The following is a 19486-nucleotide window of genomic DNA, read 5'->3' on the forward strand; positions in this document are numbered from 1 at the left end:
AATAATTTCTAAATGTTTTATTTATATAAATTAATGTGGGGGCCTTTTGGTGGGTATGATTTTTTTTTTTTTTTTTTGAGGGGAAGGGGCATCATTTCATTCTTGGACCAAGGCAGAAAAATGTCTTGGGCCAACCCTGGTAACACCACCATGTATTTAATACTATTTTATATTATTATACAGGATTTATATAGTGCCAATAGTTTATGCAGTGCTTTACAATACCCACAGAGTTCACAGTACTTCCCTGACAAACTTTTAACTGGCTTTCTCTCCAGAAGGACGGTGCCATCTTTGTTCAGGCTTCATCCAGGGTCCCTATCTGCTTCCTGGACTCACATGCCAGCTCAGAGTTGACACAATCATTCAAATCATGAAAGACTGAAAGGTGGGGGGGGGGGGGCTGCTTAAAATGAACTTGTAAATAGTAAATTTCAGCCACTTCAGAATATAAAAGCAACACTATGGGAAGTATATTAAGAAAAATGTGCATAGCAATTTGCCTGTTAAAGTGCATGAACATTCGTTCTATGCAAAAGTGTGACAGAAAACAAATGTTATTAGGCTATTTGTTGGTCGAATGTTTCCCACTGACTTAAAATGAAAAATACGAAAGTTGACGAAGACAAAGTATCATGACAAAAACCTATGATACTTACTGCCACCTAGGGACCAAATGTGGTATATTCCATTGTAAATCAATGGAGAATATTCGATCAGCGCAGCTAATAGCCTAATGACATGGGGGGGGGGGGGGTGTCCTCATTTACACTGAATGAATGAAAAGCAGACTTTCATTCGTTGCTATGTGTTTTTTTTTTTTTTTTTTTTTTATAAATAGAACCCAACACTTTTAGCAAAGCTTTCCTTTTTATCAATAAAAAAGATATCCTTGAGCTCCAGCCCAGTGACTTTGCCTAGACTGAGATTATGTCATCAGTCTGCTTTTCATTCAGTGTAAAAAAAGTCTGCTTTTCATTCATTCAGTGTAAATGAGGACAAAAAAAAACCCCATGTCATTAGGCTATTAACTGCGCTGATCGAATATTCTCCATTGATTTACAATGGAATATACCACATTTGGTGGCAGGAGGATACATTTACCCAGTCTCCCCTCCCCCAGTCCACGGACTACATTTTAACTTTGTCCCATGATAATGAGGTGCAGCAGGGGCTGATCTGTGCCAAACATTTGTGTCAGAAGTATAAAACAAATTCTAGATTGTAAGCTCTAACGAGCAGGGCCCTCTAAATCCTCCTGTATTGTATTGTAACTGTATTGTCTTCCCTTATATTGTAAAGCGCTGCGCAAACTGTTGGCGCTATATAAATCCTGTATAATAATAATAATTCTAGAAACAGCATAGGGAAATGTTGCCATGCTTGACTGCCAGTAAGTGGTTCCAGTGTACTAGAGATCTGTTCATGTACTGAGGAGCTGGAGACACACAAAATTCAGTAATGAAACAGAGGCGTACCCGTGTTCAGTCCGATCCGCAGCTTCAGCTTCTCGTCGGGCACGTGCCGTATGCGGAAGGACAGCATGGCGCTGAGAAAATGGAGAGACATTGTAGCGATCTCTGCCACGTGCTGGATACCGTTCCGGAGCGGAAGACCGCTGGCGACCATATATGCGTCCCCGATTGTTTCCACCTATGGTTAAAAGTACGTTACCCTAAATATTGCATTTTTTTCTCAGCATTTTCACATATGTGTATTTTATAAATCATTGTCTCTATTGTTTCTCTATCTTCACTTCTCTCTGCTATCTACACTTGGACTCGGAGGAGGGTGGAGTTTGGGTCATTTTTTATTTTTGATTGATAAAAGTTGTAAAACCCAATAAACATATATCTAATAAAATCTCTCTATCTGTATCTTTGTACCTTGTATACGTCGTATGTTTTGATGATCTCATCGAACAGGCTGTACAGGTCATTGAGCAGATCGACCACCTCTAGCGGAGTGCTGGCAGAGCAGAGCGTCGTGAAGCCCACAATGTCTGAGAAGAAGAGGGTGACCGAGCTGAAACTCTCCGGCTCCACCGATTTACCCGCCATCAGCTGCTCTGAGATGAAGCTGAACACATAAGAGGTACTTAATTAAAGTGGACCTGTCATCAAATGTATTCTAGTTTACAAGTTAAGGGCATGCATGCTAAGTAAGTGTGTAAAAATCAAAAGTATTTATTCCCTCTCACACAGTACCACCCCTAAAAATGTTATCATCTGCTTTTCTCTCTGGGACAGCGCCATCTTTATTCAGTCATCAAACAGGGTCACCCTTTACTGGGTTGCCAGCTCAGAGATGACACAATCATGTAAACCCTGGTGCCCGGTGGACTTGGCTGTGTTCATCGTTACATAGTTACATAGTAGGTGAGGTTGAATAAAGACAATAGTCCATCCAGTTCAACCTGTGTAGGTGTGTGTGGCTGTAATCATCTCACATAGCCCTGAATGTTCTGATCCTTGAGATGTAAGTCTAAGAGTCTTTTGAAAGCCACCATACTTCCCGCAGAAACCACCTCTTGTGGTAGAGAATTCCACAATCTTGTAGCTCTAACAGTAAAGAACCCCCCACGTTGCCTGAGGTTAAAACGCTTCTCCTCTAATCGCATTGTATGCCCTCGAGTCCTCATGCAATCCCTTCGACTGAATAGCTTTTTTTCTATGCCGAGATCACCATTGAGATATTTATAAATTGCTATCATGTCCCCTCTCAGTCGTCTCTTCTCCAGGGAGAATAAATTAAGCGATTGCAGACGCTCTTCATCTTTAAGGTCCTCCAATCCCCTAATTAGTTTAGTTGCCCTTCTCTGGACTCTCTCCAGCTCCAACACATCCCTCCTGAGGACTGGCGACCAGAACTGGACAGAATACTCCAGATGTGGTCAGACCAGAGTTTTATAAAGTGTAAGGATTATAGTCTTATCTCTGTCCTTGTGATTTGTTCGAAAATTACAATGTTGCAGTCTGATAACTGGGGGGGAGGAGACTGAGGAAATGCTTCCTCCTGCCTGCAGCAAACTGATGACATCATCTCAGCCTAGTCCAGAAGGATATTATACATTGATTTTTCATCACCTTATAGCCATGTGCTTCATTGAGGCTACATTCACACCTGAGCGTAGCGTTTTTCGCGCGTTTTTTACCGCGATTTTACCGCGATTTTTGCGGCGTTTTTTACCGCGATTTTACCGCGATTTTTGTGCAGGCGTTTTTAGATTGAATAGAGATCAATGGAAAACGCCTGTAATCTGCCCAAAAAGAAGCTCATGTACTTTTTTGAGCATTGGGCGTTTTGTATACAGCGTCAAAACGCTCAGATGTGAACAGGGGCCATTGAAATGAATAGGATTTGTCTTGTTGGGCGTTTTGAGAGCTGATCCTAGAGCAGAAAAACGCCCCAAAAACGCCCCAAAACGCCTAGATGTGAACGGAGCCTTAAAGTCCCAAATCTCCCTCCTCCATCATCTCAGCCTAGGTAAAGTCACAGAAAGTATAAAATATGTTTGTTTGTTTTTTTTAAATGTCAGTCTTTTTTTTGTTGATATTGCAAAAAAAAAAAAAAACAAAACACACAGAGGTGATCAAATACCACCAAATTTCTATTTGTGGGGAAAAAAGGACATACATTTTATTTGGGTACAACCGCGCATGGTCAGTTAAAGTAACTGAATGCCGAAACGCACAAAATGGCCCGGTCATGAAGGGGGGGGGGGGGTAAATCTTCCAGAGCTCAAGTGGATAAATTATTTCTTAAAAATGTTGCTGTGTATTGTGATGTGTCAGGGATTTATTCATGCAGCTGTAAAGTTACTAAAAGTTCCACTTTTAAAGACATAAACAAATGAAAACACATTGATATCAAGTCCATTACAAATTCCAGCAGTATTGGTACAGAGGAGGGCAAAACACAACTTTAGTGGCAACCTCTTACCATATTCTACAACAGCAGTCTATACAGATTATTGCCTACAGGGGTCCTGATTGGCTCATGATAAGGGCCAAAGGGCAGCAGGTTGGGCACCAGGGCTATAACTAAACACAAAGTATGTTTTCTGTATACTCTAAAAAGAAATGATTGATAAGAAAGTTCTAAATATTACAAGGATTGGGATATGAATGATTGCAATCAGTTGTGTTGCAATGCTGCCATCTTGTGGTAAAATAGGAGTTGACAGCAAGTTGGATCAAAAACGGTTTCTTTGTCGGAGTCCGTAGTCCCAACCCCAATCTTAGGATCAGATGTGGTAATGCTTACACATACTGCAATACAGACTTCCCCTGCCTGTTTTCACATAACATTTTTTGGGCAATTGGCTATTCAGACTGGAGTTCTGCATCCGGGGAGGAGGTCACATACCTGGAAGTAATTCCCAACGACTCAGGAGGAGTAACACAACGGTGGGGTTGCGAACAAAAAATCAGTATTAGTGGGTGGGGGGGTTTCTCTTTCAAGAGAAACTGTTACTGTACCCTGCATGAAGTCTTCTTTCAAATATGTCAATAAATAATAAATGGTGCATAAGGGGTTAAACTTACTCAGTCCTAGTTGTAATGCACTAATCAGGGCAATACAAAAAAAAAAAAAAAATGGCCAAAAGAAACCATATATAAATGCTGGACAGTCCAGATAAGGTTTATATGTGTGATATCAGGGGCACTTAAGGCAGCTCACCCAGGAGATAGAAGCAATCTCTGTAATGGAAAGGAGGTGAAGAGGGGGCATCAACTAAGTGTTGCACTAAAAAGTATCACTTAAAAAAAAAAAAAAAAAGATATCCGTTTTTTAAAATGCAAATTGCCTTTTTAAATAAATGGATACCTTTTAATGCTACACTTTGGTACCCCCACAGTTGATATCCCCTCTTTACCTTGTTACAAATATGGCCCAGCATCTCTCTGTTTTTTATCTGCTGCTTTCTGGGACCTTCAGTCTGTTACATTTTTATTTATTTATTTATTTATTTCAGGTTCTTATATAGTGCTGTCAATTTACGCAGCGCTTTACATGATTCTACCTTAGCCCCTATAGCCCTGACCTTTGCATCTTCAATATCTTCCATAATAATTTGATACTTGGAATTGTTAGTTTGTCAGCTGTCACTTTTGGAATAAAGCTAAAAATTGCAACCTGGAAGCTTGATATAATCCAAACCTCCTGGTAGGCGTCTCTGGGGAACAGTGGCACTCCATGTAATCCATGTTTCAAGCAACTTGCATCTACCACCGGTAGAACAGAGGATCCACACCAATCCATGATGGACTGATTCACAGAAGGGGGCTCATTTATTTATTCCCTAACCCTCAGGCAATTACCTAAGGAATATAAAGGCTGCGTTAGGTCTAAACCCTAACCAGATATCAGTTGTGAAGAGATAAACTCTGGGTGGACATGCAGCCATGGATACCTATTCTATTCTACAAGTATAAATGACAACAAATGCCCATTCTATCTCAGATTGAATATCTTCGAACTGGGCGCTCATGTTTCACAGCTCCTTAACTTTGTTTTGGAAGGTGATTAGCTGAGGGTTGTGAATTACTGAACTGTATATGGAGAAAGTTCACCTGAATAAAGACAGCCTTCCCCTTCCCTGAAGCTCTCACCCTAGACCAGGGGTTTCCAAGCTTTTTAGTATGAGGGCCACATTGTATATTTTACAAATATTCATGGGCCAAAACAAATCCTCATCAGGGTCCTCCTGACATCAGTATCCCCGTTAGGTTCCCTTTTACATCAGGGCCCTCATCACTGTCCTCAATTACATCAGAGTCCCCATCAGAGCCCTGCTTATGTCAAGGTCCCCATTAGAGTCCCCACCTACAAAAGGATCCCATAGTTCCCGTAAGGTCAGGGTTCCCATCACAGTCCCCCCTTACATCTAAGCCTCCATTGGATTCCCCCTTTTACATTAAGGTCCCCATCAAGTCCCTCCTTACAGAGTTCGGGTGTGGGTTATGGGGGGAGATTGAAGCGGAGGCCATAGCCAGCCTGATGTTCTATGAATACTGAGTATACGCCACTGACCCTAGCTACGGTCCAGATGAAATATTGTAGTTAGCAGATGGACCAGGGGTCTCCAAAGTACGGCCCGTGGACCAGCCCTCAGACTCACTGCAGGAAAGGTCTCTGTTCGGGTTGTGGGACTTGTTCAGCATACTGACAGGCATTGAGGGGGGCCTCACCCCACACCAGTATGCAGTGCATGTCCCGCACCTTACAAAATCAAACATATTTCAGTGCTGACCTGCTGCACCTCCCAGCTCGGGCCCTCAGGTAATATTAGTAATAAAATAGTAATAGTAATTTCACATACAGTGTGCCTGTGTAACAGCAGGATGGGAGCCAGGAGGTGCAGTAGGTCTGCACTAAACCCAGCCTTTAAGAGGAACACTACAGTGGTAATAGACATTGATATACAGGGTCAATATAAGATGGCACGGGGAGGCTGATGAGGAAACAAATGTGCTGGGGGGGCTCTGGTGAGGACAAAAATGTGGAAGGGGCTCTGATGGGGACACAAGTGTGGGGGGGGCTATGATGGGGGACAAAAGTGTGTGTGTGTGGGGGGGGGGGGCTTTGATGGGCGGACACAAATGTACAGGGATGGCTCTGATGGGAACACAAGTGGGGGGGGGGGCTCCGATGGGGACATAAGGGTGTGGGGGCTCTGATGGGGGGACACAAATGTGCAGGGAGGCTCTAATGGGGACAAAAGTGTTGGGGCTCTCATGGGGACACAAGTGTGGGGGGGACTCTGAAGGGAGGGACAAGTGTGGGGGGGCTCTGATAGGGACACAAGTGGAGAAGCTCTGATGGGGACACAAATTGTGGGGGGCTCTGATGGGGACGCAAGTGGGGGGGCGCTGAAGGGAAAATAAGTGGGGGGGCTCTAATGGGGACTCAAGTGTGTAGGGGGGCTCTGCTGGGGACACAAATGTGGGAGGGGCTCTGATGGGGACACAAATGCTGGGGCTCTGGTGGGGAAACAAGTGTGGGGGGCTTTGATGAGGACTCAAGTGTGCAGGGGGGGGTCTGATGGGGAAACAAGTGTGGGGGGCTTTGATGAGGACTCAAGTGTGCAGGGGGGGGGTCTGGTGGGGACACAAGTGGCGGGGCTATGATAGGGAGACAAATGTGGGGGGATACAGATGGGGACACAAATGTTCAGGCAGGGCTCTGATGGGGACCCAAGTGTGCGGGAGGAGGGGGGGGCTCTGATGGAGACACAATTGTTCAGGGGGCTCTGATGGGGACACAAGTGTGGTGGGGCTCTAATGGGGATACAGATGTTCAGGGGGGGGGGGGGGGGGTCTAATGGGGACACTAGTGTGGGGAGGTGGCTCTGAGGGAACATATATGTGTGGTAGGGGCTCTGATGGAGACACAAATGTGTAAGGAAACTGATGGGGACACAGATGTAAGGAGAGATTCTGATGGGAACACAAATGGGCTTTGATGGGGTGATTGATGTATGGGGAGACTCTGATGGGGACACAAATAGGCTGGGAGGCTCTGATGGGGACACAGATGGACTGGGAGGGTCATAGATGTATGAGGAGACTCTGATGGAGACACACGTGTTCAGGGGGCTCTGACGGGGACACAAGTGTGGTGGGACTCTAATGGGGACACAAATAGGCTGGGAGACTCTGATGGGGACACAGATGGTCTGGGAGGCTCTGATGGGGTCATAGATGTATGGGGAGACTCTGATGGGGACACAAATGTGCAGGAAGACTCTGATGGTGTTTCACCATTGGTGAAACACAGACGTAAGGTCTCATGCACACTGAATGTTTAGCCCTAATGCAGAAGGCTCTGGAGTTTAAGTGCAGACGTAGGGTTCAGGTGCATCATCCGGCTGATAGCAGCTTTTCAAATTCTATTCTCTTCTGTGGCTGTGGTTTTATTTATTAATGTTTTTTTTTTTCGGCCCACAAATCCCTGTAAATTACACGATATGGCCCTCGAAGTTAAAAGCTTGGAGACCCCTGATCTAGATCATGTCTACACAGCTCATCATCCTACCTCGGCAGCATCGTGGACAGCAGCTTGTCTGTCTTCTTCTTCTCAGCTATCAGCTGTACGGTGCGCTCCTCCACCACTTCCTCCAAGTGATTGGCGTATTTCTCCAGCTTATTCACCATGTTGTCTAGAATGTTGACATGTCTGCGGAGATATATCAGATAAAGATAAGATTGCTTTACACAGGAAAGGCTCGATGGTCGAACGTCGCAGAAAATTCCTGATTTTGGTTGAAGGATTCCTAGAATGGGGCATGTCTCACCCTTCAGGGCTGGCTCCTCGCAGGCTCCTCTTTATGGAGGTGAAGGAAGGCCGCCGATCCGGGTTCTCATCCCAGCACATCTTCAGCATGGTGATAATTCGCTCATTACATTTCTCCACTGATATGAACGGTCTCGTTGGAACCACGGCGTTCGGATCTTTGATTTTCTGAATGATTTCTAAATTTCAAAATAAGATTTAAATGGCTGATAAAGGTGCCCAGCTATGACTTCAGGGAAAGAAACATTTATATTAAGGAAAGCATCCATAACTGTGGGTGTGTTCTCTTCTATTCTCACAAACAATTACATTTTCTCCCACGGGACTTTAACAGCAAGAAAAAGAAGCATTGTATGAAACAATACATCTCAGGGAAAGGAGCTTGGCCCATCAGATGGGAGGTCAACCAGCCACAGCTCATGGAACTCCTGGAAACCTCTGGAGGAATCCTAGGGTTCCACAGAACCCTGGTTGAGACTCGCTGCTCTATAAGCCTTCCATCCTCTACCATTTACCTTCTGGTTCCATGTTGAGGTCCTGGAAAGGTCCGTCCTCGCTGTTATAAATGAGCTCTCTCATAATTATGGCGAAGCTGTACACGTCCCCTTTTTGTGTGCCATGGAAGGGGAATCTCCCCATCCGCAACAGCTCCGGAGCCGTCCAGTAAAGTTCTAAAGCAATACAGAGAAAGAAGAGGTTGAGGACCACAGGGAATGGATTGTCTTTTAACCGATACATGAACAGTATGACGCGTTTCAGCCACTGAAAATGGACAGCTAATTTTCAAAGTCCCATTGACACAAACATTTTCAGCACCTGAATTCAGACAGTACTTAAAGCTAAACTCCAGGAAAACAGTAAAATATATTTACGAGACATGGGAGATATTTTACTAGCTAAATGATTTGCATTTCTGTCAATCTACTCCTAAGATTTACACAGCTCTGCCACACAGCAAAGCCTGAAGTGCTGCATACAACTCATCAATGGATCATGGTTTTTTTTTAATCCAAAGAATAAACTTTATTTGAGAATAAAAAACAGAAAGCATATACAAAATACATACAATCCAATTCAACATAACATGCCACGGGAACAGCAATATTGCAATACGTAAGATAGAAAAACCCATGTCTTTATTATTTACACCTTCCAGACACATATATAAGAGATATAACATTCTCCCCCTCCCAGAATATCAATGTCACCAACCTTGGTATCTCCACCTCCTACAAGGACTGTAACATATCCTGTTCAACCAGTAATCCCGCCTAGTAGTCTATCCATGACTAGGTCCACCGGGGCTAGCCCAGGTGTGTCCAGCCATGGTCCCCACAATCTCTCAAACTTGTGTGCGTTACCCCTATGTTGATAGATTATTTTCTCCAGTCTGAGCGTATTGCCTACATTGTTAATCCATTACTTTACAGTAGGAGGGTTCTCTGATTTCCAATGTATCATAATCAATTTGTGAGCTAGAAATAAGGACCGAGTCATTGACTCTCTGGCACACCCTCCTAAGTCATAATCTTCTAGCAAGTTAAATCAATGGATCATGTTAGAAGAAGAAATTCATATGGGGCCCAATTGGTTAAAGCAAAACTTTACTCTAAATGGGAGGTTTCCCTTTATGCCCTCCTCCCCCCTCTTCTATTCTACCTGGTTTTCATAGCCAACCGCCAAGAGTAAACATGCTGGCACTGGGAGGCCTGGAGACCGGCGAATAACTGGTTTGGGTGAGCACGGCACTGGACAACAGGACAGGTAAGTGTCCTTTTATTAAAAGCCAGCAGCTACAGCATTTGTAGCTGCTGACTTTTATATTTTTTTCAAACAGGGCAAATAGTCGCAGTAAGTGAGGCTGCTCCCAAAAACAAATAGTGTACCCTTAAAGTGAACCTTCCCTTGGGAATCTGCTTCCCTTGACCCCCCCCCCCCCCTTCCCTCTCTTTTCCATTGCATTTTGAAAGGTACCACTTTGTTTCGGTGACGGTTTCCTTTTACTTTTTTTTCATCCCCCTGCTGCCATTCTTGCCTAGGCCAGTGACGTGTCCTCCTAGGATCTCTATATTGGGATATAGGAATATTCACTGGAGAGAATGACTGGAAGAGGCATCTGGCTCGCAATGACAGAGGTTAACCAAAATGGCAGCATGGGACCTGGACTGTCACACCTGAACATTGCAGCAGGACAGTGCTGGAGGTGCTGGGCAGGTAAATATGTGAATTGAGGACAATACTGCATGATGGGTAAGATGGAGTAAAATAAAACAAAAAAAGCAGTGGGGAGCGAAGTTCTTCTTTAACTAGGGCACTCAAAGTTAAGAGTCAACGTGTACAAACTCAATGAACCGAGAGTCTAGAAATGTTAAATATTGGTATTTGTTCAACAAGACCATCAAATACAGGCTGCTTTGGCTCTCAGTTCATTGGTCTCGGGCTTACACAGCAAGTGACCTGATCTATGTCTGCTGAAGTTTCATTTTTACTCACAGGTCTTGTCCCTGTTAGTGTAGGGAAATTGGCTTGACTGAGAGCCAGGCCTGCGTTGAATCTGGGTCAGGGATTAGTGACTTAGGAAGGCTGGATGACTCATTCAGACAGCTCTTCTGGTGCCTGCCCCTGTTTTCTGGAACCTTAGTGAAGCTTCCAGATTGCAGTGGGTGGAGGCTAGGAGAGGCTGTTTGGAATATTTGACCTGAGCCTCAGCAAAAAGGGTCTGGAAGGGGGTAGGCACCTCATAAATAGACATGGGTCATGCCAGCAGGAGCAGTCAAGTGGAAGATGAAGATGGAGTGCTGAGGAGGCAGGAGGCTGTCGGTGGTCCTTGAGGGCGCCCACTAGTCGGGGGGGGGGCGGTTACTTCGGGCCTGGGGCACAGGTGCTGGAGGGGACCCTCTACAACACAAGAACACAAGGAGGAATCCTTTCCTGGAGGCACAGGATCAAGTAAGAGGACAGCAGGAGCAGATCAGCATGTCTGGGAGACAGGGCCGGTGCTTCCACTAGGCAAACTAGGCAGCCGCCTAGGGCGCATTGCAACCTGGGGGGGCAGCCATGAGTTGGCACTATCTGTCCATCATGAATGATCCTTGTGAGCTGAGGGGAGGGGGCGGAAGTGGGGGAGGAAGAATGGACAGAGGAAGATGCCAGGTGTCTGGGGCAGTGGCTGAACTACCAGGCCCTGGCTTTCCACCACTGTTGGGGGGGGTCCCTAGAGGCAGGAAGGGAGCCCACAGGAGTGCTGCCTGCATTAAGATCCTCTTTGGCTGGAGCTGAATGGTGTAAACCCTGGGCAGGAAGTGACTCTCTGCACTGAGCTGGTGGGCAGCCGTTCATTTCCCTGGGTCGGTATTAAGCAGGGAGTGGAGGAGAGCTGAACCTGACCCCAAGCTTGACACTGGAGGGTGGCACCTTTACTGGAGCAGAAACGACGAGGCACCGGAATGGTCTGAGGAGGTTTGGGATTAGGGACGTGCGGAGTTCTCGGACTGCTGCTTCTCCCTTCACCAGGAGCCGGTTGGAGCTGTGGTGAGCACTGTGGTCCAGAAGAGGAGCATCCTAGAAGAAGGAATCAGCAGGATCAAGGTGAAGGAGGGAAGAGTGCGGGCCACTCTCTTCATACCGCCCAGTGAGTGTCCCCAGAACAGGGGATCAGGGTCCCTGGGTGTGACATGGAGGTTCCCTGGTATGAAAGGGAATCAGGGTCACCATGTGTGCCATGGGGGATAGGGGTCACCGGGTGTAACAGGGTTTCGGGGTCACCAGGTGTGCAATGAGGAATTGGGGTCCCTGGGTGTGCCATTGGGGACTGAGGTCCCCAGGTGTGACATGGAGGAACATCAGGGTCCCCAGGTGTGACATGGAAAAACATCAGGGTCTCTGGGTGTGACATGGAGGAACATCAGGTGCCCCTGGTGTGACATGGAGGATCATCGGGGTCCCTTGGTGTGGCATAGAGGGACATTAGGGTCCCCAGGTGTGACACGGAGGAATATGGGGGTCACTGGGTATGACAGCATAACATAGAGGAGCCATCAGATCAGGGTCACTGGGTATGACATAAGAGGAGTTTTTAACCCCTTCCCTTTTTATTTTTTTGGGGGTGGGGGGGCGCAAGTAGTTGGTCTTGCCTAGGGCGTAAAATAGTCTAGCACCGGCCCTGCTGGGAGATCTTTTGAGAATCAGCCGGGTGGGCTGGTGGGTGTCAGTCTGGAGGACTGTGGAGAGAGTGTCAGTCTGGAGAACTGTGGGGAGAAGTTAGCCTGGAGGGCTAGTGAAAGGGGCAGCTGCAGCCAGGCGGGTTGGCAGTGCCTGAAGAGGTGGTCCTGGCATCAGTGACAACAGAGAGGAAATGCTGGAAAGTGTAAATTGTGTCACCCTATCTGTTCTCTAAGTATAGGGACTGTGGGTCCCTGTCTGTAATAGGCCTTCACTACAAAACCACAACAGGGTGACAAAGCGAGAGTGTGCTGGAGGAAGTAGGGGAGCTGTATATAGAGACTGTATATAGGAAAAGTTGTCCCTGAAGTTTGGTTGAAGTCAAGTGGGCATCCCCTAACCTTCAATCCCTATCCACGTTTATTATCCTCAATAAAACAAAGAAACAAAGTCATGGACTGTTATCTGGAAATTTGGTGTGCCTGGCTGTGCAGGGTAGGGGATCCCTTTCTACTTGCAGCTCCTAAGGGGGTACGCTGCACCTACAAAAACACAAATTGCCCCTGTCTAACAATGCACATTACAAGCAGAGGTTTTAGTTGCACACATTTGTAAATATATCTGGAAGCCGCAGTGCCTACGTCAAGGCTCCTCTGTGTACTGTGGTCTTAACTATATTTTTAAAGATCTACAAGTTAGAGACTCTTAAAAATATAGAGTTAGGACAGCTGTACACAGAGGAGTTTTGGCATAGGCACTGCAGCCTCCACATATATTTACAAATTAGTGCAACTAAAACCTCTGCTTTTAATGCAAATGTTTAGACAGGGACAATTTTTTTGTCCAGCTGGTATGTATGCTGGGAAATTTTCGTTAGCACATGTTGTGTGTTGCCCTTTTATGTGCACTTACTGCAAAGGCTAGTTATAAATTGGGGTGGTTGCCATCTTTTGCATAGCTTGTTTGCTTGATTTGCTTGGGGACACATTGGATGCCTCCACCCACCATTGTCCTCTTGCTGGGCATCCATTGTGTCCCTGTGCCTTTAAGAAGGAATGGGCTCCCCCCAGGCAAACCTGCCCCTAATTTATCCACTGCTATATATATATACTCCAATTAGGACACTCTTAAAAATATAAAGATAGGACCGCAGTACACAGAGGAGCCTTGACATAGGCACTGCAGCTTCCACGTATATTTGAATATGTGTTTTCTGTCTGTGTTGTGCGCTGCCCTCAAAAATGGTCGCACACCACCATAGAATCCAATGAAGAAAAGTTCCTTTATTCATATATGGAAGCTGCAGTTCACATATGAATAAAGGAACTTCTCTTTATTGGATTCTGTGGTGGTGTGCGACCATTTTCTTCTCAGATGCTTCTCCCGGAGGCGAGCCGAGGTTCAGCACCTACCCTGGATTGTGGATTTTGAGTAGCCTGAGCGGTGTCATCTCTCTTTATTGTTGTGCGTTGCCCTTCCATGTGCACCTTACTGCACAGGCTATTTAAAGATTGGGGTGGTTGCCATCTTTTTGTATAGCTTGTCCCTTCTCGGCCTCTGCCTGGAAGTAAAAGGAGAAGCATAAGACTGATGAGCTCAACTTTCTCTCAAACTGCCCTCTTTTCCTATCACCATGCTTCCTGCAACAGCAATGCTTGGTTCCTTGTGATGCTTCTCCTTCCCCCAGTCTGTGCTCTGCTGTACAGGGGATTATAAGAGGCTGATACTGGGTTGAATCCAGGCACTGCTTGCATTTTAAAAATACATTTAATGATGTATTAATGAACACAGAGCTGCGTTAATTTAGGCATTTTATATCTGCCTGGAGTTTAGCTTTAACCACTTATCTACCAATGTACATTTAACTTCCTCCCATCCGCGAACTCGAATTTTCGGGAGGCCGTTTTTAAACGGCCTCCCAGAAGCAGGCTCCCTGCGCGCTCCCGCGAGCGCGCATCGGGGAGAATCTGTGTCGGCCGTGTCCCTTGGACACAGCCGATCACAGATCGTGGTGAATGGCCAATCACAGCGGCCATTCACCACGTGATCGGACCATCCAATGAGAGATGATCTCATATGTAAATACATGAGATCATCTCTCATCGCCGGCGCTCCTTCCTCACACGGAGCCTGCAGTGTGAGGAAGGAGGGGGAGCCGTCAGCCGCCGGGGACACAGAGACATGTAATCAGGGCACTGATCACCAGTGCCCTGATAACTGCAGGGTAAAAAAACATACACAAATTGCCCCCAACAGTGCCCACAGTGCCTGCCATCAGTGCCCCCCATCAATGCCCACAATCAGTGCCCATAGTGCTGCCAGTCAGTGTCCATCAGTGCCTGCTCATCTAGGAACTGATGAGCACTGACTGGCAGCACTATGGGCACTGAGTGTGGGCACTGATGGTGCTGCCCATCAGTGCTCATCAGTGCCACCCATCAGTGCTCATCAGTGCCACCCGTCAGTGTCCATCAGTGCCATCCGCCAGTGCCCATCAGTGCCGCCTCTCGGTGTCCATCAGTGCCGCCCATCAGTGCCGCCTCTCAGTGCCCAGCAGTGCCACCTCAGTGCCACCTCTCAGTGCCCAGCAGTGCCACCTCTCAGTGCCCAGCAGTGCCGCCTATCAGTGCCGCCTATCAGTGCCGCCTATCAATGCCGCCTATCAGTGCTCATCAGTGCGGCATATTAGTACCTCCTCATCAGTGCCCATAAGTGCCACCACATCAGTGCCCATAAGTGCCACCTCATCAGTGCCCATCAGTGCAGCCTATCAGTGCCGCCTCATCAGCGCACATCAGTGAAGGAGAAAAATTTATTTTCAAAATTTACTCGCAGAAAATAAGAAAAACTTTTTTTTTTTTCAAAATTTTCTGTCTTTATTCTTTTTTTTTGTAAAAAATAAAAACCCAGAGATGATTACATACCACCAAAAGAAAGCTCTATTTGTGTGAAAAAAATGATAAAAATTTCATATGGGTACAGTGTAGCATGACCGCGCAATTGTCAGTCAAAGTGTGACAGCGCTGAAAGCTGAAAATTGGCCTGGATGGGAAGGGTGTTTAAGTGCACAGAAGGCAAGTGGTTAAAGTATAAACTCCATCATAGCCAAGTAGGTAAATCAAGCTCATGGCTGCTGCAGCTGCGAGCTCGGTACCAGTTTTAAGAGTCAGCAATGGGCTTTCCACGGACGCCCAATCACTTCTTTTATGGGGCTCTCAAAGTGCAAGCAACCCCCCCCCCCCCCCCCGCAGCAGCACCCGAGCTGGTTCCCTGGTTCGTCTATTCCTCTGGAGAGCCTGGGACTGCAGGAATCTACATGCCCAGTAAGGCTGGCCATACGCAGAGCTAATTTCTTTCCTGCACAGGTTGCAGGAAAGAAATTACCTTGATTCCCCCCATCAACACAGACAGTGTTGATGCAACAATCCCCTATGCCGGGCCATTGTCTTCTCCCGGGAGAAGACAGTGATTATTGCCTGCAGCTATATCAGCTGCTAGCGATAATAGCAAGAGAATCTGGCAGACTGCTTGTACCCAAGTTGTTCGATCAACTTGGTACATTCAGCCTGCGCATTAGCGATTCGTACCATGTATGGTCAGTTTAAGAGTTGAAGGAACTCATCTGTTCCATGTTCCCTGATCTGTTCCCTGATCCCTTCTGCAACTAATGACCCCAGAAGCAACATGTATTATGTCACTTCCTGTGTCACAGCTGTCATTCCTGAAGGATGTAGCTATTCAAACACGATCTGTTTGAGAATATTGAGGGTCTAATAGTCAAACTGAACGATGGTGGTATGCATACTTCCCACCTATCCCTGATTTCAAGGGACTGTCACTGATTTGGTACAAAATCCCTCTGTCCCTCTTTCCTCCTCATTTGTCCCTCATGTTGGTCTGATCTGTATAGTTGTATATAAAATGCACTATTTATCTTTCAAAAAGTGTTTCCCAGAGCTAAACCTTTCATCCAATTTCTAAATTGCTGCATTTGTAAATTTCAAAAGCCAGTATAAGGGAACAGTTTTGGTAAAAAAAACTAATCAGACCAAAATGAGGAGCAAATGAGGAGGAAAGAGGGACAGAGGAACTTTGTTCCAAATCAGGGACCGCCCCTCAAAATCAGGGACAGTTGGGAGCTATGCCAATATATTAGTTTCGGTGGCATCCCCTTTAGTATGTTATGATTTTTTACAAAGGATATGTGAGTCGTACCGGAGTGGATGACATTTTTAATAGTGATGTCTCGATGTGTCGTTCCATATTTGAATTCCCATAAGCCAAAGCCAGAGAGCTTGACCTGCATGCGGCTGTCTACCAGGCAGTTGGTGGGCTTCAGGTTTCCATGAGAGATAAGAGGGCTGCTGTGGAGAAAGCCCATCCCCTGAGGAGACATATACAGGTATATTCAGTAAGTATGATGGCCGATGGGTATAATCACCTACGACAGAACAGTTTTATAAAAAAAAAAAAATGATTAAATAAAAAAAAAAAAAAAAAAGAACAGTTCTCAGAAGGCAGATCAGCTATAAAATATTTTTGGTTGCCAGGGATTACTACGCTATGCACATCATCAATTGTCTTTTTTATTTTTGTTAAACCTTAACAGTCTTAAGAAAACTGTATACAGTGAGGCATAATGCCAAATATACAGTGCATCCAGAAAGTATTCACAGCACTTCACTTATTCCACATTTTGTTATGTTACAGCATTATTCCAAAATGGATTAAATTAATGATTTTCCTCAAAATTCTACAAGCAATACCCCATAATGACAACGTTAAAGAAGTTTGTTTTAAATGTTTGCAAATTTATTAAAAATAAAAAATGAAGAAAATCATATAAGTATTCACAGCCTTTGTCATGACACTTAAAATTGAGCTCCGGTGCATCCTGTTTCCACTGATCATCCTTGAGATGTTTCTAAAACTTGACTGGACCTGTGGTAAATTCAGTTGATTGGACATGATTTGGAAAGGCACACACCTGTCTATATAAGGTCCCACAGTTAACCGTGCATGTCAGAGCACAAACCAAGCCATGAAGTCCAAGGAATGGTCTGTCGACCTTTGAGACAGGATTGTATTGAGGCACAGATCTCGGGAAGGGTACAGAAAAGTTTCTGCAGCATTGAAGGTCCCAATGAGCACGGTGGCTTCCATCATCTTTAAATGGAAGACGTTTGGAACCTCCAGGACTCTTCCTAGAGCGGGCCGCCCGGCCAAACTGAGCAATTGGAGGAAAAGGGTCTTATTCAGGGAGGTGACTAGGAACCCAAACGGTCACTCTGACAGAGCTCCAAAGTTTCTCTGTGGAGAGAGGAGAAGTTTCTAGAGGAACAACCATCTCCACAGCGCTCCATTAATCAGACCTGGATGGTAAAGTGCAGTGCTGTATTTTGGCCTAGGCCAACAAGGCCCAGGCCTAGGGCGGCACTTTGTAGGGGGGCAGCAAAAAAGCCACCCCCCTCCACCTGAGACTTTTTTGGCCACTGGTTGCTAGAGTCGCCTCTCCCACCTCTCTCTGTCACCCCCCTTCTTCTCTCTTCCCCCTCTCTCTCTCTCACCCCTCCATTCTCTGTCACCCCTGTCTCTCTCACACCCCCTCACTCAACCCCTCATCTCTTACCCCCCCTCACCCCCTCTCTTTCTCTCTCCCTCCCTCATTCACCCACCCCCCCTCTCTCTCTCTCATCCCCCCCTCTCTCTCCCTCCCTCATCCACCCCCTCTCTCTCTCTCCCACCCTCTCTTACCCCCCCCCCTTTCCCTCGTGAGATCTCAGGGGTTCATGCTGGGACTTGGAGTTCTTCAATTTTGGAGGGAGTCACATCCATTAAAAAGGAAGGAGTGGGGCAAATTTACATAGGAGTCGGAAGGGGAGGGGCGCAATTTTAGTCTTGCCTAGGGCAGCACAAAACCAAAATACACCATTGGTAAAGTGGCCAAACGGAAGCCACTTCTCAGTAAAAGACACATGACAGCCCGCCTGGAGTTTGCTAAAAGGCACCTGAAGGACTCTCAGACAATGAGAAATGAAATTCTCTGGTATGATAAAACAAAGATTTAACTCTTTGGCCTGAATTGCAAGCGTCATGTCTGGAGGAAACCAGGCACCACTTATCACCTGGCCAATACTATCCCTACAGTGAAGCATGGTGGTGGCAGCTTCATGCTGTGGGGATGTTTTTCAGCGGCAGGAACTGGGAGACTAGTCAGGATCGAGGGAAAGATAATGGCAGCAATGTACAGAGACATCCTTGATTAAAAGCCTGCTCCAGAGCACTCTGGACCTCAGACTGGGGCGAAGGTTCATCTTCCAACAGGACAATGACCCTAAGCCAAGATGACAAAGGAGTGACAAAGGGACAACTCTGTGAATGTCCTTGAGTAGCCCAGCCAGAGCCCAGATTTTAACCTGATTGAACATCTTTGGAAAATTCAGAAAATGGCTGTGCACTTATGCTCCACATCAAACCAGATGAAGTTTGAGAGGTCCTGCAAAGAATGGGAGAAGCTGCCCAAAAATAGGTGTGCCAAGCTTGTAGCATCATACTCAAAAAGACTTGAGGCTGTAATTGGTGACAAAGGTGCCTAAACAAAGTATTGAGCAAAGGCAGTGAATACTTATGTACATGGGATTTATTTGTTTTTTATTTGTAATAAATTTGCAAAGATTTCAAACAAACTTTTTTCACGTTGTCACTATGGAGTATTGTTTGTAGAATATTGAGGAAAATAATGAATTTAATCCATTTTGGAATAAGTCTGTAACATAACAAAATGTGGAAAAAGTGAAGCACTGTGAATACTTTCTGGATGCACTGTATACTGAAAAATAGATATTGGTTTATATACATTTTAAAGGATGTAAAGCATAAGTACCCTGGTAAAAGGCACCCTGTTCTGACCTACCTATACTTATTTGTTCTGCTATTGCAGTGGTTCTCAACTCCGGTCCTCGGGACCCACCAACAGGCCAGGTTTGCAAGATAACTAAATTACATCACAGGTGATCTCATTTGCTGC

At 45.8% G+C, this 19486-nt stretch overlaps 1 protein-coding gene across 1 annotated transcript in view; it reads right to left on the bottom strand.

Annotated features, from left to right (window-relative positions):
* Positions 1-19486, bottom strand: part of LOC309564206 (guanylate cyclase 2G-like) — a gene marked incomplete at both ends in the record, with an annotated part of 133633 nt that overhangs the window by 16300 nt on the left and 97847 nt on the right. Inside the window, 6 exons of the mRNA XM_082268833.1 lie at positions 1479-1653; positions 1887-2079; positions 8041-8181; positions 8300-8477; positions 8814-8969; positions 16675-16843. Coding sequence (XP_082124959.1) covers positions 1479-1653; positions 1887-2079; positions 8041-8181; positions 8300-8477; positions 8814-8969; positions 16675-16843 — 1012 coding nt within the window. The remainder of the gene's footprint in view (positions 1-1478; positions 1654-1886; positions 2080-8040; positions 8182-8299; positions 8478-8813; positions 8970-16674; positions 16844-19486) is intronic.

This window comes from Pelophylax lessonae (genome assembly GCF_965119305.1).
Source record: "Pelophylax lessonae genome assembly, chromosome: 9".
Classification (NCBI taxonomy): domain Eukaryota; kingdom Metazoa; phylum Chordata; class Amphibia; order Anura; family Ranidae; genus Pelophylax; species Pelophylax lessonae.